Genomic DNA, 26,902 nt, shown 5'->3' with positions numbered 1-26,902 from the left:
GTCATATGTCACAAAATGGAAAGATTATTGTGAGCTAATTAGTATGCACTTCATGAAAATCTCCTTAACACATAAAAATATGATTGTAAATAACTCCATGTTATGGTTACTAAAGGAATTTTGTACTTCACCTATTACACCTAAACATATGGTCTGTTACCCATTAAATATTATTATTAGTTATCGTAACTTTATATTCATGCACCCTAAGTATAGGGAATGGAATTTTATTGTATTCCCTATAATGTATACTCAGGGTATGCTTTTGTCATCTACTTCTGAAGGAACTCATTTAACTATAGATAATGATCTAAAGTACTGGTATCAGTTGATATCTGATAATAAAGTTAAAAATCTAGATTTCTTAAAACAAGAATTTGATCTAAGAGAAACTTGCTGGTTAGAGGTTCAGACCTTTAGACAACATCTCATTAATAAAATAGATCTAATGTCTATAACAGTTAAAGAATCTATTCCAACACTGATTGATTACTTGATATTAAATTTACAACATAAAGCTTCTGATAAAGGTAAACTTTCATACATACATAAAATTATCAGACAAGAAACTTTTTACAGTGTAGATTCATACTGGAATTATTTCACTTCTATTAATGGGGACCCACCAAATCAACAAGATAAACAATATATATTGGAATCTGCTTATAGAACTACGTCTTCCATTGTCTGGAGACTTTATACATGGAAATTTTTACATAGATCTTTTTATACACCTTTGATGATGAATAAAATAAATAATAAAGATAATTTATGTAAGAGATGTAATGTAGAAATTAATGCTGCCTGGGCTCATATGTTTTATGACTGTATAAAATTGAAAGAATATTTGAAGTCAGTTAATGAATTTTTGCAGGCTCTTTTTACAGATAATTTCATTATTTCTAAATCTCTTATATTATTCAACACACCTGTACCTCAAAGTGTTAAAAAGGTTAAGCTTCCCTTGTTATGGTCTATTCTAGCAGTGGCTAGGAAAATAATAACTAGAAATTGGATTTCAGATACACCTCCTTCGTTCAATGAATTTAAAAATGTTATGAATATAGTGTGCCATATGGAAATAAACACAATTAGGACAAGAACAAATAGAAAAACATCTTATTATATTGTATGGGATAATTTACAAAATTTGTTAAAAAAAATTTAATTTCAATAGCATGGTATTTTAGTTTAATTAATTGATCTGATTGTAGTGGATGTCTTTGTAAATACTTTAGTTGTTTTGTTGAATATTATAATAATACCTATTTTTAATTACTTGTATAAAATTGTTATGATATTTCTCTTATATGTTAAAACAATAAACCTGTTTTGAAAAAAAAAAAAATAAAAAGAGACACTCGTTCAGCAAAACCTTCAAATTACGGGAATAGAGGAATCCTTAAATGATATGGAAAAAAGACTATCAGAAGATGAACACAATACAGAATTTTTACTAAAACAAAATACACTTCTGTTGGACAAAATAGATGATCTGTAGAACAGATCATGAAGAAATAATATAAGGATCGTTGGACTTCCAGAGAAAATTGAAGGAAATAACATATTAAACTTTTTGATATCCTGTCTCTCTAATGTACTCGATTTGAATGAAGCTATGTCTTGTGAAACTGGGAGTGTGCACAGATCTCTCACAATGCCACCTTCTGATAAAACTCCCCAAGATCCACAACTGCATGTTTTTTTTTTCATCTCTTGACAAAGAACTGATCCTTAAGACAGCGTGGGCAAAATCTCCCAGCAAGCTAGATGGAAAAATAATTAGGTCTGATAATGACTACTCTCCTACTTTTATTTCCAAAAGAAAATAATTCTTGCCCATTATCAAAGAACTAAAGAAAAAGCAGACTAAAGTCCACTTGCTTTTCCCAGCTAGACTAAAAATATTTCTACAGGATGAAACTAAAACTTCTGAAGACACAGACACTGTGCTTTCTTTCTTAAAAGCTAAAAAGGTAGTAGAGTAACCTGAAAGAAATAGATTGGAGTAACAGTACATTGAAAAGGTTGACTCAGAGAAATGGCTGGAAGACACAGGAAAAGAAGAAAAAGTTGAAATAAAAGTGACTTCTTAACTGCCTAAACTCCCACTATAAATCTGCAAGCAATATTATTTATGCTTAGAGGTTCCTATTTTTTTATGTCCTTTCTTCTTTCATTACATTATATCTAAATGCTATATCAATTCAGCTGTAAGTAATTATATCACACATACAATGAGGTATATACATAATTTTTATTTTATTAATTTTACTTAACTATATCACTTTTAATTGCTTTCGGCATATTACAGCTTTAAATTATATTTAGCAAAGTTTTTTGTGTTTTTTTACTAGGCTGTTTGCTAAGTTATACTGTTAATGGCTTCAGTAACTTTCTTAGTGTCTCTCTTTTTTTTTGTATCTCTCTTTTTGGTAACAGTTCATCATTAATTTCCACAGTTAATAAAAACTTAATGCAGCATTTATAACTATGGGTAGAACTACTAGTCTGTCTTTGTTGTATTATAATGCTTTAACTGTATATGGATTTAGTAGCAGTTTAGACTTTGCTTTGTGGACTCATGTGTCATTGCCTTGTTTTGTTTCCTGATAAAAGTATATTTCTGGGTGGCATGGCAAGACATATGTTATTAATTAATTAATTAATTAATTTAACATTTGTTTACCAGGGAAGTCCGACTTGGAACAAAGCCAATTTTCAGTAGAGGCCCGGGGAAAAACCCTCCAGCGGCATATCTTTGTAATGTGGGAGGAAACTGGAGCACCTGGAGCAAACCTACACAAATGCAGGGAGGATATGCAGACTTCGCACAGAAGGCACCCCAGTGGAGAAATGAGCTGAAGAACCTCTTGCTGTGAGGCAACAATGCTACCACTGTGCCATCCAAATTTTAATCTTAGTAGTCTAGTTCCGGTCTAATTTGGCTGCATCAGTGGTTGTTGTGGTGCTTCTGGCAAGCAGAAATTAAGATATTATGTTACGAGTATTTAGATTGCTGTCTGACACTCGAGTAGCTCACTGCTCGAGTGATACAGCTGTCAAGCTTCTCCAGGACACTTTTCTGGATACAGTAGTAGACTATTATACTATAAATGTATTCTCCTATTTTCTTAAATCATAGCTATTTATTTGATTTTGCTACTTAAATAGATTCTCTTGGTCTCCCTGTGTGCTGACTGTTTATTTGACTTTGCTGTTTGATGAAGGAGTGATTGTATAGGTAATGGCTAGTTTGCTTTTGTATGTTGAGTGTATTTGAGCATCTTTGAGATGGTTTGGTGGATCATTGGGCTTTGTGGATGTGGGATCTATCTGTTCCGTGTTTAGTGGTGATTTTGTTCGGGCAGGAACCAAATGCCTTTTCCTGTATGTTGCATGATTCTCTCAAGATGTTGGAAAGCCATCTCGGATTTGGGGACTGTTGGCTTTGTGTAGTGGTCAGAGAATGAGTGCTACATATGATTTGTGGTGTGATTGTGTCATTGTCTTGGCAGTTAATCACACAGCGGCACAAAGTGTTTTGGGACAGATGCAAATTTTCTCTGTCAGAACAAGCTGCTGTAACTATTTTATACATTTTCCCGCCTTCTGAGGAAAATCTTGGAGATTTTCAACTATATCAGTGTTTCCCTGGTTATAGTCAGTGAGGGGCATGTCCAGGAGACAGGAAACATCACAAATTACTAGTATTTCTATTGAGAAAAGGTTTATGAACTATACTGCCAAATAAATAGCTGATGTTTTCTTATAATTAGTTTTACATTCCTTAACCCCTAATGTTCATTGCTAGTTTTGCATTAAGTTCTCAGTATTCCTTTATACAGCACATTTTTTAAAGAGTGTTACTGCATTATGAAAATGTTTGATTTTAAACATGAAATAATGTATTTGTGTAACTTGATCTTTAAAATACCTACATTTATAAATGAGCACTTACATTTTATTTCAGTGTTGAGCTTTGCAGCTATAAAATGTGGCACCTTGAATCCTTGTTTTTAGATCTACTTTTATGATATCATCGTTCCCCAACAGTTGCCCAAGTAGACAAAGCAATTCATTAACCTATACTTTATGTAATAGTGTAAAATAAAAATAAAATAAAAAAAACTATCTGTTATTATGCAATTTAAAAGGATATTGACAACAAAACATTCATGGATCTGGTAGCAGTTTTAATAGCGGTGGCTTATACTAATTAGACATTGAATTAGACAGTTAAAATGTAATAATTTGTAGGTATCCATTTTGGTAAAACTTTGTCTTGGTCACAGCTAAGACACTGGTGTAGTAGAATTGGATATAAACAAATAACTAAATAGTTATCTGACAAATGTATACTAATAATCATAGAGCTTTCATTTATAATATATTAGGTACTGTCATAGCATTTTTAAACTTCAACGGTCCGACTTATGTCCTTATTGTCAGCGTTAATTGGGATAACTAGTCTTTTACTATATTTATAACAAAATGACTGCATCCTCTCTGCCTAAGCAGTTAGCACTGTTTATACGGTCCTTAGGTTAAATTAACAAACAAATTGTATGAAGTTCAAGTTATTAGTCTAATAAGAATGAATACTTTAACTTTGACAGTTTCTGCTATTATGAAGAGCTAGTTGCTCTTTTAACCACCTACATACTGCACACAAAGCTCTTCCTCTTTGAAATTATATTTACTGTTATCACTGTATAATATTGTTACTATTACACTATGAGTAGATTTAAGGAGAAAAAAGTACAGTTTTGTACCTACCATAAATGTAGATGTCCGATAGGTATGCAACTGCAGTCCTGACATATGGGTTGTGTTGCCTCAGGCAGCCCTTCGGTCGGCCGGATTCCAAAGTCTGGGTCTGGCGTCGGCTGATGTCGCCCTTTCCCCGACGTCAGAGCGCTTGGGGTATAAAAGCGTCAGCCGACGCCATCTTCTTCAGTGTTTCTTGCCCCAGATGCCAGGTGCCCTCTAAGGAAGGCTAAATTTTGAAAATAGAGAAAAAAAAATTCCAGACAAGTACAACAACATAAAAACAAATACACCATAAAAGATTACCCCAGGTAGCTAAAATGAGGGGTAGAAACCCAAAAGAATACCACAGAGGGGTAGGTGGGAGGGAAAACCTGACTGCAGTTGCATACCTATCGGACATCTACATTTATGGTAGGTACAAAACTGTACTATGTCCTTCAAGGATGCAACTGCAGTCCTGACATATGGGTTGAATACCATAGCCATCCTGGGGGTGGTAGGCACTAAGACAAAGATGGTGTAGCTAAAATGCCCTGCAGGACTGCAGAAGCAAACCCTGCTCTGGATCTGGAATATAAAGGCAGGTTGTAATGTTTGGAAAATGTATGCACGGAGCTCCATGTAGCAGCTTCTAAAATGTCCTTTGTTGCCACTCCTCTTAAAAAGGCTGTGGAGGTGGCTGTAGCTCTGGTGGAATGTGGTCTGATGTCAGCTGGCACAGTTTTTCCATGAAAAGAGTAGCAGAATCGAATGCAATTTCCAATCCATTTAGAAATTGTCTGTTTGGAAATTGCTTTTCCCTGCAATCCAGCAGCGAAAGCTACAAAAAGCTGGTCAGATTTTCTGAAAGACTTTGTTCTGCTCAAGTAGTAGCGCAACTGTCTGTGTATGTCCAAGGTGTGCAGAAGTCTCTCTCCTTTATTTTGAGGATTGGGAAAGAAGGTAGGCAGGTGAATAGCTTGATTCAGGGACACCCTGGATACCACCTTTGGCAGGAATGACGGAATGGTTCTCAAAGAAACTCTGCCCTGATGAAAAATGAGAAATGGTTGTATTGCCATAAGGGCCTGTAGCTCAGAGACTCTTCTTGCTGAGGTTACTGCCAGAAGGAAAGCTGTCTTCCAAGACAGAAATTGCAACTCTGAAGATGATGCTGGTTCAAAGGGAGGAAGAGTTAATTTTTCCAGCATGAAGTTGAGGTCCCATGCAGGCACTGGTGGTTTCCTTGGAGGGTTGATGTTCTTTATACCTCCCAGAAACTGTCTTAGCAATGGGTGAGAAAATACAGGCGGATCAGTGTTATATTTGGCAGATATTGCTGAAACATGTATTTTTATGGAAGAATATGAAAGGCCATTGTGGAGCATTTCAGCCAAATATTCTAGGATCTGTGGAATGCTCATCACTGATGGGTCTTGACCCTTTTTGCTGTTCCAGATAAGAAATCTCTTCCATTTTGCTGAGTATGTTTTTCTAGTGGAAGGTCTGCGCGCCTCCAGGATAATATCTTTTACCCTTTTGGAAAGTGTATCCTGAGGAATAGTCATGGAATCTTCCAAGCTGTCAGTTTTAATGTTTTCAAGCTGGGGTGTAGTGTCCTGTAATTGTGCTCTGTCAGAAGAAGTGGCCATTGAGGAAGGAACCACGGACTGGTGTGTGTCAAGCTCCGTAGCAGTGGGTACCAGTGTTGTCTTGGCCAGTCTGGAGCTATCAGTATGACTTTCGGTTGCTCTGTCTTGATCTTTAGTAACACCTTGGTCATCAAAGGAAGAGGTGGGAAGGCATATAGTGTTAGAGAGTTCCAACTGAAGGAGACAGCGTCCACCTTCCATGCTTGAGGATGGTATGTCCTTGTGAAAAACTTTTTCAGATGGTGATTTAGGTGGGAGGCAAAAAGATCTATATCCGGCCTTCCCCATGCTTGAGTTATTTGTAAGAAAATGTCTGGATGCAACATCCATTCGTGTGGATCCATGATGTTTCTGCTTAGGCTGTCCGCCAGAACATTGTCCTTCCCTGGTACAAACTGGGACTGTAGCTCTATTTTCAATTGTAGGGAAATATCCCAGAGATTCATTGCCAGTCTGCAAAGAGGGTAGGAATGGGTACCTCCTTGCTTGTTTATGTACCACATAACTGTGGTATTATCTGTCTTTATAAGTAGGTGGCCCTGATGCATGAACTTTTTGAAGGCCTTGATTGCATGCATCACTGCCAGCATTTCTTTTTGGTTGATGTGCAGGTGCTTTTCTTTTTGTGTCCATTGTCCTTGAATGCATCTGCCCTCCATGTGCGCCCCCCCCCCGTCCATGGTCTGAGGCGTCTGTTGTTATGGTTTGACTTGTATGAGGCTGGTTGAAAGGCAGACCTTTGTTTATCTGGCTTGCTTAAGCCCACCACAGAAATTCCTTTTGAAGGCATGGAATGAGTGGGATCAATGTTTCCAGGCTGTGGCTGTGTTGAGACCATAGACTTTTTAGATACCATTGTAGTTTCCTCATATGCAGCCTTGCATGTGGAATCAGAAGAATGCAAGATGCCATGAAACCCAGGGCCTGCAGGATTTTCCTTGCAGTCATCTGGGTGAGTGTTGCCAATTTTCTGAAGTATTCTGGTAATTGTTTTTGTTTTTCTTTTGTCAGAAACGCCATCTGGGTGTTTGTGTCCAGTGTGGCACCCAGGAAAGGTATTTGCTGGGATGGTACGAGACTTGATTTCTGAATATTGACTGTGTATCCCAAGGCCTGCAGTAGGTGAATGACATAGTCCAAGTTTTTTAACAAGGCTTGTTGGCTGTCCACTTGTATAAGGCCCAGGTAAGGGTATATTTGTATCCCCTGAAGTCTGCAATGTGCAATTACTGATGTCAGGCATTTCGTGAACACTCTGGGCGCAGTAGATAAGCCAAAGGGCAATACTGAGAATTGATAATGCTCTGAGCCTGCAAGAAATCTGAGGTATCTTCTGCAACTTTGTCTGATTGGGACATGCAGGTATGCCTCCTTGAGGTCCAGAGTTACCAGCCAAGACCCCTTGCCCAGCATGGGAAGGAGTTGCTGTAAAGTCAGCATTTTGAATTTTGGCACAATAAGGTAAGTATTCAGTGCGGACAAGTCCAGAATGGGTCTCCATTGGTTTTCTTTTCTTGGAACAAGGAACAGTCTTGAATAAAATCCTTGGCCTTGTTCTGCAGAAAGAACCTTTTCTATTGCTCTTATTTGAAGTAGGTTTGCTATTTGTTTGAGTGCCTCTGCCCTTTGATTTGGTGGCAGGTTTGGCATGCCATGTCTTGTTGGTAGTGCATGAAAATGGAATCTGTATCCTTTGTCTATTATGTCCAGTATCCATTTGTCCTTTGTAATATTGTGCCAATTTTGTGAGAATAAAGATAATTTTCTGCCCAAAGGTGCTTCTAATTGAGCCCTGGATGGCGGAGTCAAAGTCAAGTCATTGAGATTGTCCCTGCGGAACAGTGGAAGGTCCTGCCCCACCTCTCTGGTTCGGAGGCTGCCACTGACGTCCTCTGTAGGAGCCTCGAGTTTGCCCTCTACCTTTGCCACGTCTGTTTTTGCCTCTTTGAAATTTGTCTGTGTCTGGAAAGGACCAATGCTTAGAAGGCCAATTCCTGCTGAATCTTGGAGGCTGTATCTGGAGGAAATCTTTGACTGTTTGCACTGATTTTGCCTTTTCCTCTATTTTCTTTAAAACCTCTTGTGCAGTAGCACCAAATAGCTTATGTTTCTCTAGTGGTGCGTCCAAAAGCTTAATTTTCACATGGTCTGGCAATGTTTGTTCCTTTAACCAAGCATGTCTGCGTATGACCGCACCTGTCATTGCTGCTCTACATGAAGCTTCCAATGCATCATATCCACACTGAAGGAAATGGTTGCTAACCTGCTGCGTATTATGAACCAATTCCTGTAACCCCTTTCTATCTAATGGTTCAGGGGAAGCCAATTTCCTTTGCAAGTCATCCAACATGTATTCCTGATACTGAATCATATGAAATTGACAATTTAATGCTCGCATAGAAAGGGTGGAAGATGTATATATTTTCTTGCCCCACCTTTCTAAAGCCCTAGAATCTCTTTCCGAAGGAAGTGGATTCTTAGCAGTAGTGGAGGAAACCCCTTTAGGCCCCTGAGAAATAGTTTCAGGGTCAACAGTATGGCCCTTGTACAGAAATTGATGTGTGTCTGGGACCCTGTAGTACCTGTCTGGCTTGACAGGAGCAGGGGGGGGGGTGAGTCAAGGGAAACACTAGATTCTAAGTACACATCATCTAAAACATTTAAAACTGGAGGAATAGCTAAGGGTCTATGCTGAGGTAGCTTTAAAAATTCCTTTAACCTTTTCCTAGAATCTGAGTATTCTTGGCCCTGCCATTTGAAGTGTTCCCTCATGGAATGAAGCGTTTCCCCAAAGGAAAACTCCTCAAGAGGAGAAGCAGAGGGAATGGATTCCTCCGCATCAGAATCCTCGTAGGCCGGGAAGGCCACCTCCTGGTAGTCTGAATGTGCAGAATCACCTGAGGCCTCATCAGAGGACTGGGGGTCTACCTGCTCAATCCTAGGCCTCTTGACAGAAGGCGGGTGCGAGCCTCTATCTGGATGTGGCTGAGAACCCTTAATTAAAGAAATAAGGTCCTCAGCTAAACTTAAAATTTGAGAATCAGAAGTGGATCCCAGAGAAACAGATCTTGGAGGGAGAGACTTAGCCTGTTTGGCAGCCTTAGCACGTGTGTAGGCCTTAATGGACATAGACACTGGAGGCCTGGCAGCCCCGCGTGCTGGAGTAGTCTTATCCACAGAAATGGTGTCAGAAATATCCTGGGCTACGGTCTCAAAGGGGAGAACAGAAACCAGCACCGAGCTGGCTTCCAGTACCTAAGTAACCGGTGGTGCGGTGTCGTCGGTCTGTAGCGGTTGTGAAACCGGCTCAGAAGAGACCGAGACACTCGCGGTAGGTCTAAGCGTGGTGTCGGCCGAGACCGCGGACCGCGATTGTCGGTCCTTATCCTTCCGTTTTTTAGGTAAATGTGCTGTCGGAAGCTCCGACGGCATGATATAACAGAAATCTTCCCCAAAATAATCCTGTGCAAACTCTGACCGACGTCTAAGAGTACGTTTATTGAAAGAGGCACAAGCTGCACAGGCCGAGACGTTGTGTTCTGAGCCTAGGCAGGGTAAGCAGTAAGAGTGGAAATCCTTATGAGGTATTTGTTTACCACAAGTTAAACAATTATTAACTTTTTCACTTTGATCTGACATCGGCTGAGGCAAGAAAAGGTCCCCAACGGGGTACTTAGCTTTTTTGAAGACTTCAGTAGCTGAAAACACAGGAGCTGGTCGACCGGCACTTGCGAACTGCTTCTGCTTCGGGCGCCACGCGGCAAGAAAGACTGGAGAAGATGGCGTCGGCTGACGCTTTTATACCCCAAGCGCTCTGACGTCGGGGAAAGGGCGACATCAGCCGACGCCGGACCCAGACTTTGGAATCCGGCCGACCGAAGGGCTGCCTGAGGCAGGACAGCCCATATTGTCAGGACTGCAGTTGCATCCTTGAAGGACATCTAGAGAGATTTAGTAACACCTGTGATTTAGTCTTTAGCACAAATATGTGCATACTACTTATATAAATTAAATATTTATAAAATATTTCTATACAAATTCATGGTGATTGGATACCAAGACTCACAGTGAAAAAGCAGAATTGTAGTCTGTAGTTGGCTTACAATGATTATTAGATCAGAAAATTCACAGTTCAATCAAGTATTACTATCTTGCAAATTGTAATCCTACTTCAGTGGAACTGTCTTAAGTGTTACTAGTCATTTAATTTAAATAAAGCTTAAAAAGGAAATTTTTTTACTTTGAAATTAACAAAATGTTTCATGTTTGAGGTGGATTTTTGTAGCATTCATATCTTAAACATATAATTGCTTTTTACAAGCAGAATAACAGTTGTAATCTTTAGGTTAACCTATGCTTGTTGGTTGCTATTGGTATAATGCAGATACTGCCAGACTCAAACTGCAGGAACAAAGTTTATTAATATCTGACTAATAATTAATGACAATAAATATGTCATAATACAAATTACCTAATATGTCTTGTGCTAAACAGTGGCCTATTAAGACATGCGTGTACCGAACTTGCATAAAACAAATGCCAGCAATAAATATATTAACATTACATATACACCTCATATCATAAGAAAATAATATAATATAGATCCAATCATACTTTGTGAAACCTGTACAATATGACTTACATATAGTAATGACATATAGGCTTTTCTAGCCTTTAACCTCAATGTTAAGAATTAGATAATAAAAAACATATACTACTGATACTATACTCATGTAATATATGTCAAGTTTCTATTAAATAAGATGGTGCATACTTGACCTTTTGTTGTCATAACATATATTTTACATTTTAAGTACTAATAGCTGCTCTTTCTTAATGTAACAGTAAATCTTTCCATTAATTCATTTATATACCTTGTCTAAAGTCTATCCTTAATTACTGAGATCATACTTTCAAAGAAGTTAAGACTAGAAATGTCCTTGCTGGATGATCTCTTTAAACTGATTAATAACATAAGATGTATAAAATCAAGTTGTATTATAGTCAAATGAAGCATTAACTAATGTGATTTTAAAACTGATGGAAACCACTCTTCTAATGAAAATTTATTATAAGCTGTCTTACTCAAGTAAACTTAAAATGTAGTAAAGTTCATTATCCATACCTTTACAATGTATTTTATGAATATACTGTTTTTTATTCTGACATAAATTTTACCAGGAAGAAATTCATAAGTGTTAAACATTTTGTAGAATACATATAATTTCATATACAGCCCTGCTGTTACTTTCTGGTATGGACGAAAATTGACATTGTTACTGAAGAGACTGTATAACTATATAGATCTAAGTTATATTGTACTCTACTTACTATTTCAAGACACAGTTCTATATGGAATTGATATTAAGATAATTTCATTAGATCTTGTTAGTAACAGAAGAGAAAGAAGTAACAAGTTGTGTGCAGTTCACTTAGAAGTATTTAGTGAAATGCTGCCTCAAATAAAACTATATAACAATATTGCTTCTGCAACTTTTCTTAACAGCTTAGTTAATGGTATAACTGAAACCAAAACATGCAATAAAACTGTTGTGTTGCAATGAGCAGTAGTGTAAACATTACAAGACATTAATTGACATTTTAGTATTTGTTGAAAATGGCATATAAAATATGAATCCGGGAATGCTAATTTCAACAAATCTACCTATCTTAACTACTCAACAACAGAAGTAAAGAAGAGTATATCATTCTACAATATCTGGCAACATATAAACTGTTTAATGATATGGAACACTTTAATGTTGCCAGATAGTAATGTGGTGGATATATACAATGTTGATACAGATTTTATATGGACACACAATTAAACAAATACTTACAAGAATCTAGTTTTTATGAGAAATGTTTTAATTATAGAGCCTAACTCATTCTAAAGTTAATATAACAGTATGAAAATGCCTTCAAGTTACCTTACAAAATACATAATTGAACATTTTTATGTATATTTCATCTTGTGTATGATGTAAACAGTTAATCATTTTACATGTTTCCTTTGATTTGAGGTCTTTCAAAGTTAGTTTACTTCTTTATCATCTATATATTGCTGTAACTATTATTAAAATAATCTTCAGGAACAATAATTTAAGATTAATAATCAGATCCATTTATACATTTATTGTAGTTTCATAAACAGCCTAGTTGTACAATAGTGGGGGAGAACTTACATGAGAGTTAATTAATCATAATCAAAACATTTTTTTAAACATTACTTTGAGTGAAACATGCATACAAAACATAGGCTCTGAACTGTAGGGATGAACTGATTCTGCTTCTTAGACAGATATTAAGACTTAGAAGGATGCATTGTCTCAGTTTGGAGTTGTATATTCCACAAGGGATAGGAGGGTTAGAATTTTATTATGTAATATAGCTCTTGTTTTAAGTGTTCTGACTTTGGCGTCTACAAATAAATCTCTTATCTATCATTAACTCTAAAAAAACTCACTTTTTCATTAATAATTTACATGTTTCTTTCTAGTGGTCTTTTAGGATTACTTATCATTCATATCAAAAACCTCACAAATCTTACATAAATCAACAGTAGATTTTAATAAATTGCTATATTAAAGTGTCTATCAATCAATATAAATGGGCTGAATAATAGTTGTAAAAGACCTAGCTTTTATAAATTTCTCAACCTATTTTCACCTCAGGTCGTATTTGTTCAAGAAACACATCTTTTAACAAAAGATTTAGATAGGATTAATAATAATCAATATACAGTAATAGCTGGCTCTCAATTTAACCAAAAAAGGAGAAAAGGAGTAGTTAATCTGTGGAGAAATACATTACCTGTACCACACATATTATGCACTTATAATGATGACAAAGGTATGTTTTGTTTAGTTAATATCTAAATTAATAAGATGATACATTCATTAGTAAATATAAAACTGATCCCTGCTTTAGGTGTAAAAACAGCCAAAATCCAATTAGATCAGATACTTCAATACTCCAAAGGTTCTTTAATTATAGCTGGAGACTTTAATTGCATACTAAATCAGGGGGATACTAACACAAAGGGAAAACAAAATATCAGCAGCTGCTAAAGCATTAAAAACATTATAAATATACTTAACATTAAAGACTCCAAGGAATATCTAGTTAAAGATTCTCTTCACTATACACATTTGTCAAACAGATTTGGTATGCAATCAATAATTAATAGAGATAGTTACACAGTAAGTGATAGAGATAGTTACATATTTAGATAAAGTTAAAATAATTTCATGCCCAGTTTCAGATCATAATGCTAAATTATTTGCTCTTTCTCTGTCATATAATTATACACATTTCAAAAGAATACCAGCATATATGATTAATATGAAGGATTTCAAAGAAATGCTTGATAAAGAGATACAAATATACTTCGAATTCAACAACACAAAGGACATAACAGTAGCATATATTTGGGATGCTCTCAAATCTTATCTTTATGGGAGAATCATAAATTAGTACTCACTACAAAGAAGTCAATGGGACAAAGACTTAAAAGAATTGCATGAGAAAATTGATAAATTAAAACTTGAACATCAAAATAATAAAAAAACACTACAAACAATAAATGATTTACAAAATAGATATTTAGACATTATAAATCATAAAATCAAAATAAACATGGAAAAATAAAACTAATTACTTAATAAACCCAAATAACTTAAGTAGAATAGCTTCTAGAACTAAAATGATAACAAAATCAAATCACATCAAGGAAATATATAGTGAGAACAAAAGGGAAAAAAAGTTACTGCAATACAAGACACACTCAATGAGTTCAAAACACATTATATAAAAATCAATTTAATCCAACAATGGACTTGAAAGAAGCAATAAAACATTTATTAACAAATATACTAACTATAGATTGACAGAACATCTAGAAATAATAAACCCATATATATGATGGAACTTACAATCCAAATACATAAATTAAAAACCATAATGCTCCAGGCAATGATGGGATAATATCAAAATTATACAATTTGATGCCTAAAATTTTTAAAAAATGTATTACATACATTTCAATCAATTAAAGACTTAACAATGATTCCCCCTTTGTGGAAGTATACAGTTGTCTCCCCAATTTTGAAATCTGATAAAGACCCAACAGAATGTATACTTTACAGACCCATATCATTATTAAATGTTGATTATAAATTATTCATGCACATCATAGCAAATAGGCTCCCAACAATTTCTACCACATTTAATTAATAAAGATCAAACTGACTGTTAAAAATAGAAACACTTTTGATATCAAAAGAATCTTACTTGATTATGCTGTCAAAATAAAAGAACATCTAACATTGGTAAACTTAGACATTAACAGTGCATTTGATACTGTCAATTGGGACTACCTCTCGCTAGTATTGCTGGAATGTAATTTTCCAATAGGTTTCCAACAACTCAAATAATTTATATGAGAATTCTTTGGCCTACATAAAAATAGACTCTTGCATCTCACAATCAATACCAATTACCAGGGGTACGAAACAAGACTGCCCCCTTTTCCATTACTACTCACCTTAGTTATGGAACCTTTTGCAAACTGCATAAGAGTAAATCCAGAAATTAAAGGAGTTCAACTGCAGCATAACCTAAACTCTGAAGTACTTTTATTTGTAGACGATATTTTACTAACACTAACAGATAACAATAACACCCTTAGTTTCCTATTTAAGGCTATTAAAAATTTTCAGTTTAAATAGGGTCTTATATTCAGTGAGGACAAAACAAAAACCTTATGTATCAATTCTAATCTTATTAACATACCACTTCAATATGCTAAATATCTAGTTACTGACAATAAAATAGAATACCTAGGAAAAGTCTTAACTAAAAACACTAAAGACATAATTAATAAGTTTTAGTAAAGCTTTAGAAAACATTTTAAAAACTTACTAATAATAGGAATAATTTTTTCACATTTGAAGAAAGACTTATAATCATTAAAATGGTAATACTGCCTAAAATATTATACACAGTTCAATCTGTAGCTCTCCCCATTCCAAAACAGTACATAAGAGAATTTGACACTTTGATACATAAATTCCTTTGGTATCCTAACAGATCTAGATTAGCACTTAAAAATCATCAACGTAGTTGGTCCAATGGAGGAATAGGTATACCAGATATTGAATCATATTCCACTTCAGCCATTATAAAAACAGTTATTTTGTGGGCTAATAAAAATTATTCTGCCAAGTGGAAAGAAGTACAAGGTTACATAATTATGGAAAATAGTCAAACTACAATTCTTATAATAAAATAAACAATAATACTTTTCTTTGGTTATTAAAAGAGTATTTACCATGATATCAAAATATAACATTAAATTTATCTTATATTATAATAACACTCACTAGTTTTAAAAATCTTGTTTATAGGGAACCTGAGTACAGGGCTTGGATCTTCTTAATCTTTCCTGCATACATACAAAATAAAATTAATACATTTAACGCATTTTTAATGGATAAGTTTAAAGAAAATCAATATTTTGGTTTCAACTAATGGAAAAAGAAAACATTTATTCGCTTGATTATATATTAAATAAATTCAACTTAAAGAATTATGGATAGATTTAGAAAACTGCAGATTTGCTACAGAAAGATTATCCTTGATGCAAGTTTCAATTAAAAAGAAGATCCCAAAGCTTATAGATTGATACTATCGATTCACCAGAATCCTCCTGAGAAAAATTATTTATCCAGAATTTATAAAATTATTACAATTAAAACAGATTTTTGCCAAGATAATTATTGGGATTTTTTCATAACTATAAAAGGCTATTTCCCAAGTGAAACTGAGAAAAAAATGATACTTACATCCTCTTTTCAAACCACGAGGTCACTAAGATGGAAGTTATTCTCATGGAAATTCATGCATAAAGCCTTCATTACACCGCACAAAATAAAAATGATATCTGGGAAAAAAGTCTGTTGGAGATATGGGCTAGATATTATAGCTAATTGGCAACATATGATTTGTGAATGTAATGTAATCAGACCTTTTTGGAATAATGTTAATTCATTCTTACAGGCTCTTTTTAATGAAAACTTTAATTTAAACAAATCATTAATCGTGTTTAATACCCCAATTCCTTTATGTGTTAAGAACATTGATTACCCTTTTCTTTGGTCCCTTCTAACAATTGCAAGAAAAGTGATGATAAGAAACCGGAAAAGTAATACTAGCCCAGCACTGAAAGAATTGTATAGCACTGCAACTGAAACTTGTCATATGGAGATTTTAACAATCAAAGAACCATAAGAAAAAATGAATTAAATTCGTGGATGAAACGCAAAAGACTACTAAACAAAAAGCCAACAAACCGATTTTTATATAAAGCTGTATAACTGTTCTGTTTTATGTTTAATTGGTAGACACATTGTAAATAGTTGTTTTGTTAGTTCTCTGCTTGCCACTGTTTATATCATTTTATTTGCTTACATAATTCCTAATTATGCAATTCTATGTTACTTATTTATAATCTTAATAAAATCTTTAGTAAAAAGAAAATGTTTCTAGCAGAAGTCTTCCACAGTTAAAACAAACTCAGAAAGCTAGCATCTTTGTCCTCTAAGTCAAAGAAGGTCCCTAACCCATTAAAGTTGATTCTTTTATGAATTGTGACATAAAAAGAAGATATACTAAGTAATGATAAGAACTGCTCAAAACAAGATCTTCCAAATCTGATGAGGACAAATAGCATGGTTTCTTTTGGAAAGACCAAGCAGAATCTGACTATGGCAGAGAAAGTGATACATTCGTCACAGAGGCTCTTAGTATTTTTACAGGCTGCTTCTTTAAGTGGTTACACTGAACTCCTGGGCACACATCATAGGATTTTTACTGCCTAAGTATCAAAGACAGACCTCACAGCAGTTATTCATTACTACCTACATTCTGAAGTGTCACTGATGGAAAAAAACTTCCATATTCTTTCATTAACAGTACAGCCACTGCATAGTTTGAAGAATCATTCATTTTATTTCAATGCAGATCACAAAATGGTGCAAGCTACTGAATTAATTGCAGGAGTGTTTACACTGTCAAGAAATGGGAAACAACTTCAGAGGGACAGCTCTCACTTTATTTTGACAAGATATTTCACTGATGATGAGACAATATATTGATAAGTGTAGCTTCTAGACAAAAAACGAAAACTGTTTCTTTAGTATGCTTGCTTCTGACTGGATCTTCTTTATAAGTACCAACTAAAATTAATCCTTAAAACACAATGTCTATGCCCATGTATTAACCCAGATTAACACTAACTGTGTAGTATTACTGTTTTATCCCCCGTCCCACAACCTCCTAGTGGGATTATAAAATCTTCTCTTCTTTAATATTTTAGTCTTCTCTTTTCTGTGAACCTCCCTATGGTACATACTTTGGAACCCTACTCCTGCTCCAGGCACTTGCATTGTCAGTTTTGTATGTATACCAACTATGTTATACAAGTGTAAAATTCTGAACAGACACAATAAGTAGCTAGAATCTTTCATTTCTTCCCTATTCTTCTACAAGTCAAATGCCAACCTCTAAACCTCAGATATATACTTCTAGAACTACTGTATTGCTAAACATGTTTTCTTTTTGATGCTAGCGTCTACTGTGTTAGCCTACAGCAATATTGTATTTAACGTTTTTAGTTTTATGTTTCTTTACTGCTTTTTTATTCCTGTTGCATTAGTTTAATTTTGGAGCTTTTCTCCCCGGGCCTCTACTGAAAATGGACATGTATCCAGTTAGACTAGCCCAGTCAACAAATGTAAAATAAAACAAATAAATAAATAATAAATAAATGTAACACAAGTTCTCAAAAAATTAATAAATATAGGTTTAAGCCAAAGTTAATATGGCAAAAAGAAAATATGTCAGTCATTTCTGAGTTCATTTTTAAAACACTAGTTGCAATGATTTTAATGTCAAGAGAATGCAAAGTGTCAGAATAGTCTTGTAATATAAATCTCAGAAAGTTTTACTGTGACTGAAAACCAATTTACTTTTCTGAACACCATCTTTTTTATTACATCAAAACTCAAAACTAAAATGTTCAGAATCAACTTTGATGGATAAAGGTATAACAAACACAAATCCAAGATGTGATCTCCAGCATTTATTAAAATCTTTTAAATCCATAAACAACAACAAAGTTACTATAGAATTTATCGCATACAGCTAGCATAGAACAGAATGTCCTTGGTCTAAATGAAATACAAAAGATTTTTAACATTTTCATACAAAGTAATTTATTTTAAATTTATTAATGTGACATATATATCTTTTTATTACATAAAATCTGCTACAGCAAAGTTATATTATACTTCCTTTGCACATACAAGTACTATTAAGTGTGGACAAAGGCTGAAGTGTCAGCCTTCTAAGGACATTGTTGTGCAAAAATTGCTCAGTTGCCTAAGGACATACAGAATATGCTGGAAATAATATTTCATACTGATCTGTAAAATGTCTACAAAGGCTGTTTCTTCAAGGAGTGTCATACATACTAAAAGGAAGTCTTGTCAGTGCTGTATCTGCACAGACATTTGACAAATACAATGGCTATATATCAATATAGAGCAGTTTAATAAAAACTCAGTTCTTCATCTATGCCTATTTGTATATGTGTGTGTGTATGCATGTGCATATATTATATATTTATATGTACTCATACATACACTTACACATACAACACGGTTCATAAAAAATGAGCGTTCTTCATTCTAAACCATTCAAACTTGTTTTAAGACAGGTTGTTCGGATATTAAGTACAAAAAACTAGCATGGATAAATTAAAATGCAAAACTGTGCCGAGCCACTTAACTTTTAACAAATACTGAAATAAATGTGTAAAAAAAGTGCTGAAGCTAGCACATGGCAACACTACTGTTTCAAAGTTGTAAGTCAGTTGGTGAGACTCTACATAACATAACTAAGCCCAGAAAACTATATATGAATGACACAATATCTTGTCTCGGAAAGAAAACAAAGACATGGAAAATGACTTATACAACAGAAATATGGCAGCATTTGCTTCTCATTTTCCACTTGCTTTCTTAAGTATGAATGAAGCCCTGATAATAAATAAAAGTGATTTTTTGCAATGCATGTGCCCCATCTTCAGGTTTACAAACAATATGCATCAGTGTAAAACTGGCCGCAACCTTCAGTTATTCCTGATTTGTAGACAAATGTAACAATGCTCCTCTCACTATGTACTTCATGCTTCTGTAAGATGTTCTTTTTTTATTAAGCATGTTGCAAAACATGCCCACCATAGCGTTATTCTGTAGTTGACAGATCTGCAGAATAGTAACATCTTAGATGTCCCAGTCTCCAGCATACAGTGTTTTTTAAGCTGCATTTCAGTTTAAAACACTGGTTTGCTTGATGCTTCAGCTCAGAGGAGTGTAAAGAAACTTACCCATTTAAATACAGGCTGACATGCTGGTGCAACACAGCTAATTATGCTAACAAGACAAAGGTAATCAGGAATGCTTCCTTACTATTGCATTATGGTCTACAGCTGCCATGTTATATTAGGCATGGATGATGTCCACACTAACATCAAAACCAAGAGAGGCAGTGGAAGTAGTAACAAAGTAATCAAGGCACAGTATCACTCTACCTTGCATCTGCCATCCAATCAATTTGATATAATTTCGGTCAGGTCCACAAAAGATTTGCATTCCATTGTTCGTTCATTAAATAAATATATATATATATATATATATATATATATATATATATATATATATATATATATATATATATATATATACACACACACACACAAGTTAAAAGTACTGATTTTATAAGATGCCAAAATATTATAATTTGAATCTAGTTGAAATTTTAAGAGGCGTGTTTTAAATATTCCTCTAATTCACACACAGATTGGGTGGCAAACACTAAAAGCAACAAATCTTTCCCTCTGGCTTAAATCATACAAGCTCAATCATCTCTCAAAACATTTGCACAGTCACTTCATATCAACATAAAAAGTTTAAGCTTTTTGTAAAACTTGTAGTTTAAAAAGGGGAAAACAAAACACTAAGACACAAAAGAAAAGAGGAAAAATGTTAAGAGTGGTCTAGTATTGTCTGTCAATGCACAGTGAGTGCTTGCGTAGCTGTACCTGTGTAGAGTACTGGTGCAAACTGCACGTATGGAACACGGCAAAAAAGGACCTCAGTCAGCCTTGTGGAATGAACTAGGTAAGGGGTTTAACAAATTAGATGGTCACAGCTCTACCCCGTCTGTTAGCTGAGTGCAAGGATCCAGTATATGAGCCCTGATGTCATCCAGTTGTCTCATTCACTCTCAAATGCATTCGTACACTAAAAATCAGCAAATTCTCGTGCACATTTTTCTGTAACAGAAACACGTATATCTTCTTCTTCATAGTCATCAAAGTTGCTGGTATCTCCGGGTCCTCTGCACTTTGGTATGAACGGGGCTTCCACCTTGAAACAAAATTAAACAGTATTATACAGTGTATGAAAACAAATGACACAAACTTTTTTTCTCTGCCTGAATGCATGCACTTGCCATGCTTATACTTCTCCCATGAATGTGGCGCTACAGTTTCTAAGCAAACAAAATTTTAACATAACATCACTACTTTCAGCAAAACAATATGGAGACGCTGCTGCTCAAAAGCTCAGAAAAGCTGGGGGGGGGCACTCTTCTGTGTCTGCACTCAGAAGATACCTGTGACCAACCTACTGCATGTTTTCCAATCTGTTTAGGGGTTATTGCCAATAAATAACATACAGTTACATTCATATAAGGGGAGCAGGGTTAGCTTTGCTTAAGCTTGCCCAGATGCACTTAAAGATGGTCACAGCTCTCTTTCTTAGAATATGAGTGCCCTGCTAACTCCCAATAGCTACAGGACCATAACATTATATGATACCATGCTAGCAAAAACTTAACTATGCAGCCAAGTGTTGAAAAATATAGTAGTACACAAATCCCATCTGGCTTATTGTTTGTTTATATTTATGTCTTACTCTTGGCACTGAATAGCACCCATATGCAATCATCCCAATTACACTATGCAAAGATGTACATTAACGTAGGATCTTTATCAAAACTGAATTATCACCACCGACTAATACTTAAATATGGCAAAAAATATCAATATGCTTGCTCTTACTGGGAACAATCATAAGGAAGTGCATTTCTTTAACAGGAGGCTCAAGTAGACTGGTACATGTTACATGAATTATTTAGGTTTCCTTGAATGTTAACTACAAGCAGTGCAGATAAAATGCAAGATACCTGTAGCTGCCTGTAACTCATGCAGCAAAGATAAAGCACCCTATACACAGCTATGCAGATCGCACAGGCAAGCTTTGAGAAGTACATGCACAGTAGCTATGCTAAATGAGCTCTGAATATGTTCTATCACACATGCATTCTCTGTGTCATTGTTGTGATCAATTTAAAGGAACCCTAGAGCAGACTCTGTTCTAAACAGAACATATGGCTTGACAGCAAAGTGAACAGGCTAAGACTGCAGTTGACTCCAGCATGGCAAAACCAACAATAAAGATGGTGAATGTTTGCAAGAAAGGCAAAAAAAAAAAGAAATGCACAAGAAAAGTCTAACTGCAGAAGTTACGAGTCTTGTCTAAACAAGTCAAAAATAAAATTTTAAATATGAAGGTATTTCAGTTCCATGTTAAAAAGGTAGACAAAGAGAAATATATATTAGCTTCTAAGGAAAGATATAATCTCTAGTAAATAAACAGGAAGAACAAAGGTTTGACATTTATTTCCAAAAATAAAAACTGCACACAAGGTAAGTATATTCTTGCCAGTTAAAACTACAAGATTAGAGTGCAGCAAAACATTTCTCAACTGGTGTACTGGAATTAAAGAAAGGGATTTAAAAATGAACAATGAAAGAATAAAAGGGCTAGAAATTAAACACCTCAGGCAAGAAGCCACTGCACAGGTAAGTAGTGTTGACCAGGTTTGAAGAAAAACTGTTAAAATGAAAGAAAAACTTGGAAAAAGAAAGTAAAAATTCTTACAAAAACACACAATAGTGGAAAACCGAAGGTCAAAATTTAAGGTGCTACATGGTGCACTGAATGTGCTTTGACAAATCAAATCCCTGAATTATAATCAACTAACCTTACTCAAAAAACTAAGTAAATTATTTTAAGGCAAATCTGAAGAAAACTTACAAAAGTGCAGCAAAATATGTTTAACTGTAAAACAACCATGATTAGCATTTTTAAAAGTCTTACTTGTAAATGGGTCAATAATCAAATATAAATTATAATAAAATGTAATCCTTGATCATACTGGAAGAATGACCATTTCAGGCACAAATTAGACTAAGTGTGGAAACATGTAAGCTCTTTTGCGTTAACATCTGGATTGTAAATGGTTAAATGAATAACTATGACAGGGACTCAGAGAAGACCCACTGAAACTCTGCCGCCCACAAATGCCCATGTCTAGTCCACTGCAAGACTTACCCCAAGAGGCGGATCTGATTGGGAATAGACTCCTTTCCCAGCAATTATAAACCCAACAATTGTATGACTGCAACATTAACACAAAGCAGTGCTCATCTGGCTGCAATGAGAACAATATCACTACAATAAAAATTATTTTATTTGAACAAACTTTGCCTGAGATTTATTCTTCAAAAACAACATTTTCAGAGGTTGATAACCATACTTTGGATTTTAAAGATTTACAGACTGCAGCAAGCCAGAATCTAGATCACCAACCCTACAGGCTAAGCACGTATTTCCCTTTTCATCTTAGTTATTCTCAGTAGGAGTAATACATAATTATTAACCAGAGGATGAGTAAAGCAAATCTCTAACCAAAAAGGATAGGTTAATTTTTGCAATAAAAGATAAACTGGATTGGCTTAAAATTGCCCTCAACAGAAGCTAGCCTAGTACTTGCCTATGAACCTATTTCAGGGATATGATACAATTGCTTAGTATGACACAATACTGCTCATTCATAAAGCTTGCTTCCTAAAGTTCCATTAGAAGGCAGAAGAACTCTAGCACTGAAATACATGTTGGGAAGGTCAGCGGAATCCTGAACTGAAGTTTACAACACAAATTAAACCTCTGTTACAAGAGGTAAAATAGCCATATAACCACCTTGAACAGTGCCGCACATTCTTCAATTTGAAGGAACAGGACTTCAAAGCTGAACAGTGTCCTGCTGAATAATATTTAGAGAAAAGCCAGTTTCTAGTGGCATTATACCCATCACCATTCCCATGCATAAACAAATCCACAGTAAGATCTTCCCTCTGGAAAGACATACGGCTCAGAAAGGATCACTGGTCTGAACCACAAAGGACTGCCATATCTAAAATGAATCTGCTCTTAGACATCAGAAATACTGGACTCACAGTAGGCTGCAATAATAAAAAAATATATATGTATCCCTGAATCCAAATGGGGGGGAACAACACAGATATATGGGTGCAGAGTAGTAGTAAGGTCATAGAGGTTAGCACTGAGCTCCGATACGAAATGACCACATTAGTCACGAGCAAAATTTAGAATAAGGAATTCTAACAGTGGTAGTCTTAAAAGCACAAGTTATGCCTGAGAGATAGGAACAGTACACACTGTAGTACTACTTTTGGTGGTACACACAAAAGATGAGACATTAATGAGCCCTTAAGCAAGTGACTTGACTAGGTGGTATGGAGGAAAACATCATGCATAAACAGATACCTTCAAGTAAATAGTTATGCTAAGAGAGACATTTCTCTGAAGAGTCTGACATGTTGGTAGGCTGGCCCTTAAATTCTTAGCTACCAAGACAGTCTAAAAGGGTAACAGATGTGAGTACATGGAACATGTGATCACAACAACAAGCTAGAAGCTTTGTTCAACAAAGATCCACTTCAGCAGGGCAGTAATGACTGCTACATTAGCGATAAGATCAGATATGATTATGCAACAGAAAATCCCCTAAGGCAAAAGGATCTGCTTACCTCTCTAGGATACCTAGTGAGAAGGACTTTGTGTAACAATACTTAAAAATACATGTGAATACTTGCAACATAATTCCATTATTCAGTTTTATATGGAAACTATGTTCCCTAGTGGCTAGTGGAATGATGTTGACTTTCATCATCGTCAGGCAATATTAGGCCTGTTGAGGGGAACACAATGTGTTCTTGTTATACAAGTGAAAGTGTTCTGTTGCAGGTACTCAGGACTTTACATTTTCAGAAACTGTTGGCTGGAAAAATAAAGAGGACCCAAGGTAATTTGAAAGACGTGATATAAAATTAACATGAGATAGATTCATAACGTTGCATGCATATGGAAGACAAAAGTATTAGTACTAAATTGCAAAACTCCTGCCTTGAGAAGATCAAATAGATCACAACATCTGGGTCATAAAAGATCAAAGGAGAAGTCTTGATATTACTGCTGGAAAAACCTGGATCACTGGCTGATAATGATCAGAGAAAGAGAGAGATGTGCACAGATGTATTTATATGCACACTTACTTTCATCAAGGCATTACTTCAGAAAAGCAGACTGTTCCCTGAAAAATAATGTTTAAGTACACCAAGTCATAAATGTACAATGCGGCAACATAATGGCACAATGCCAACAGACTACCAGCTATACAAAGAGATTATATGACTTCCTGTCACTGATAAAAATAACCAGATTATCTGAAGTGCCAGAATGTGGACTACTGGCATACCAATTCAAAAATTCTAAGGAAATCAGCTTAGCTTCCAATCAATATAATCATATGCAAAATGTGAAACTCTCGCACAGAAATCACTGCAGTGAAACTTGCCACCACATAATCAATTTTGGTCCATTATTATTGGGGCTAAATTATAAGTTCAAGTACAACTGTGATCCTTATTAGTTTAAGAAGACACATTACTTTGAAAGGGTTGTACCACAGTGAGACAGCAGCTGACTATCATTATAAAAAAAAAAACTGTGGGGGATCCATAAAAGTTACCACAAACTGAACACCGTGTGTACATTTTTTGTAACTTTTCTGAGTAAACAGACAGCAAAAGCACTGTATTAGAGCTTTTTTTTTATTCAGAAAAGTTACTTCATGGAATACAAATATTGTACACAGTGTTAACTTTTATGAACCCCCCCCCGACCTTTTAACCAGTCTCATTGAGAACCTGCTGCAAAATACTGCTAGCAGCGTTGGCATGCTACCCACTACTTGCTTTTAATAACCAATTACATTTAAAAGCAAGACCCATACATGCCTTTGAAAATCATACAAAATGAGCAAATGCAAAATGCACTCAAGATGCAAAAGATAGTGTCCTGAACAGGATTGCTTCATCTAAAACATATTACATGACAACTTTTTTCTTTAATACTGTGCACTTTGGTTCACTTTCCATGGTAAATTTAATCTGAAAAATCAATCTTTATGTAGTATAAAACAATGTATCCAAACATCAAGATCTTCCTGCACCATTGCAAACATACTCATACATGGAACTGAGCAGCACTCAGTCATTATATCTGACCTGTTACACTTTACAAACCAGAAGTTCAGTTCTTGGGAACGTGAAATGGTTTCTCCGTCTTATACAAAGTGGTACCATTCAGTGCAATGCTCAGCAAGATACATAATTCTATCATTTGTATAAATAAATGTAAAGTACAAGCTTGTGTTTTTAAATGAAAGAAAACACTGTAAAATGTGAACTTCAGGATTGTTGCAGCATTGCCATCTACTGTAAGGAAAATAAAGCCAAGCATTTCAAATGTTCTTGAAGTTACAATTATCTAAAAAATGGTGCCGAAGCGACTAGCTGAATACATTCTTTCTATTCTCTTAATTTAAGGAATAATTGTTAGAGTATACATGTGAAATGTCTTTTATTGTTGTAGTTTCCTGAGCAGGTGTTAGCTTGCTAAATAATGCAGTTTGTGGCCTGGGAACTCCAGACCAAGTGTCAAAATGATGTAATTTGGGAGGGCCTTAGCAAAGCTGTTTTAGTGTTTTAAAAACTATTGTTCAGTGAGAGACTGAAAGCATTTGTCTTGTCGAGGCCAGTAAGGAGCAATGAGGATCACGGAACTCAACTGTCTTGCTTTCTGTATTACTTTGGGCATGAGTGGAAAGGCAGGAAAGGCATAGAGAAGTCCCGGGGGCCAATCGTGAACTAGAGCATCCCTGGGTGACATCCCCAGATGGGGAATGAGGACAAAGTAGCTGCTGCATTTGGTATTCAGATGAGTGGCAAATAGATTGCAGCAAGGCTGGCCCCATTTGTGAAAGATCTCTTTCGCAACCATTGGATTCAGGGCCACTTGTGAGGCATCAGAATTGCTCGGTTGAGTTTGTCCGCTATTACATTGAATTTCCCCGGGATATGCGTTGCTATCAGGAAGCGTTGAGTATCCATCGCCCATTTCCAAACTCTTAAGGCCTCTTTGCAAAGCAGGTAAGACTTGGTT

General features: G+C 35.3%; 1 protein-coding gene across 5 annotated transcripts in view; it reads right to left on the bottom strand.

The window, feature by feature from the left end:
* Positions 1–18,531: 18,531 nt before the first annotated feature.
* The window catches only part of LOC122809023 (cAMP-dependent protein kinase catalytic subunit beta), a 2,062,609-nt gene continuing 2,054,238 nt past the window's right edge, over positions 18,532–26,902 (bottom strand). For all 5 annotated transcript variants that reach the window (XM_044080223.1, XM_044080224.1, XM_044080222.1 and 2 more), the window contains one exon: positions 18,532–20,896. In XM_044080223.1, coding sequence (XP_043936158.1) covers positions 20,771–20,896 — 126 coding nt within the window. In that variant the 3' untranslated portion in view covers positions 18,532–20,770. The remainder of the gene's footprint in view (positions 20,897–26,902) is intronic.

This window comes from Protopterus annectens, chromosome 8.part0, assembly GCF_019279795.1.
Source record: "Protopterus annectens isolate FY-2018-M chromosome 8.part0, PAN1.0, whole genome shotgun sequence".
In the NCBI taxonomy this organism is placed as follows: Eukaryota; Metazoa; Chordata; order Ceratodontiformes; family Protopteridae; genus Protopterus; species Protopterus annectens.
The sequence above is the reverse complement of the archived record's forward strand: the minus strand, read 5'-3'. Positions and strand labels throughout refer to the sequence as shown.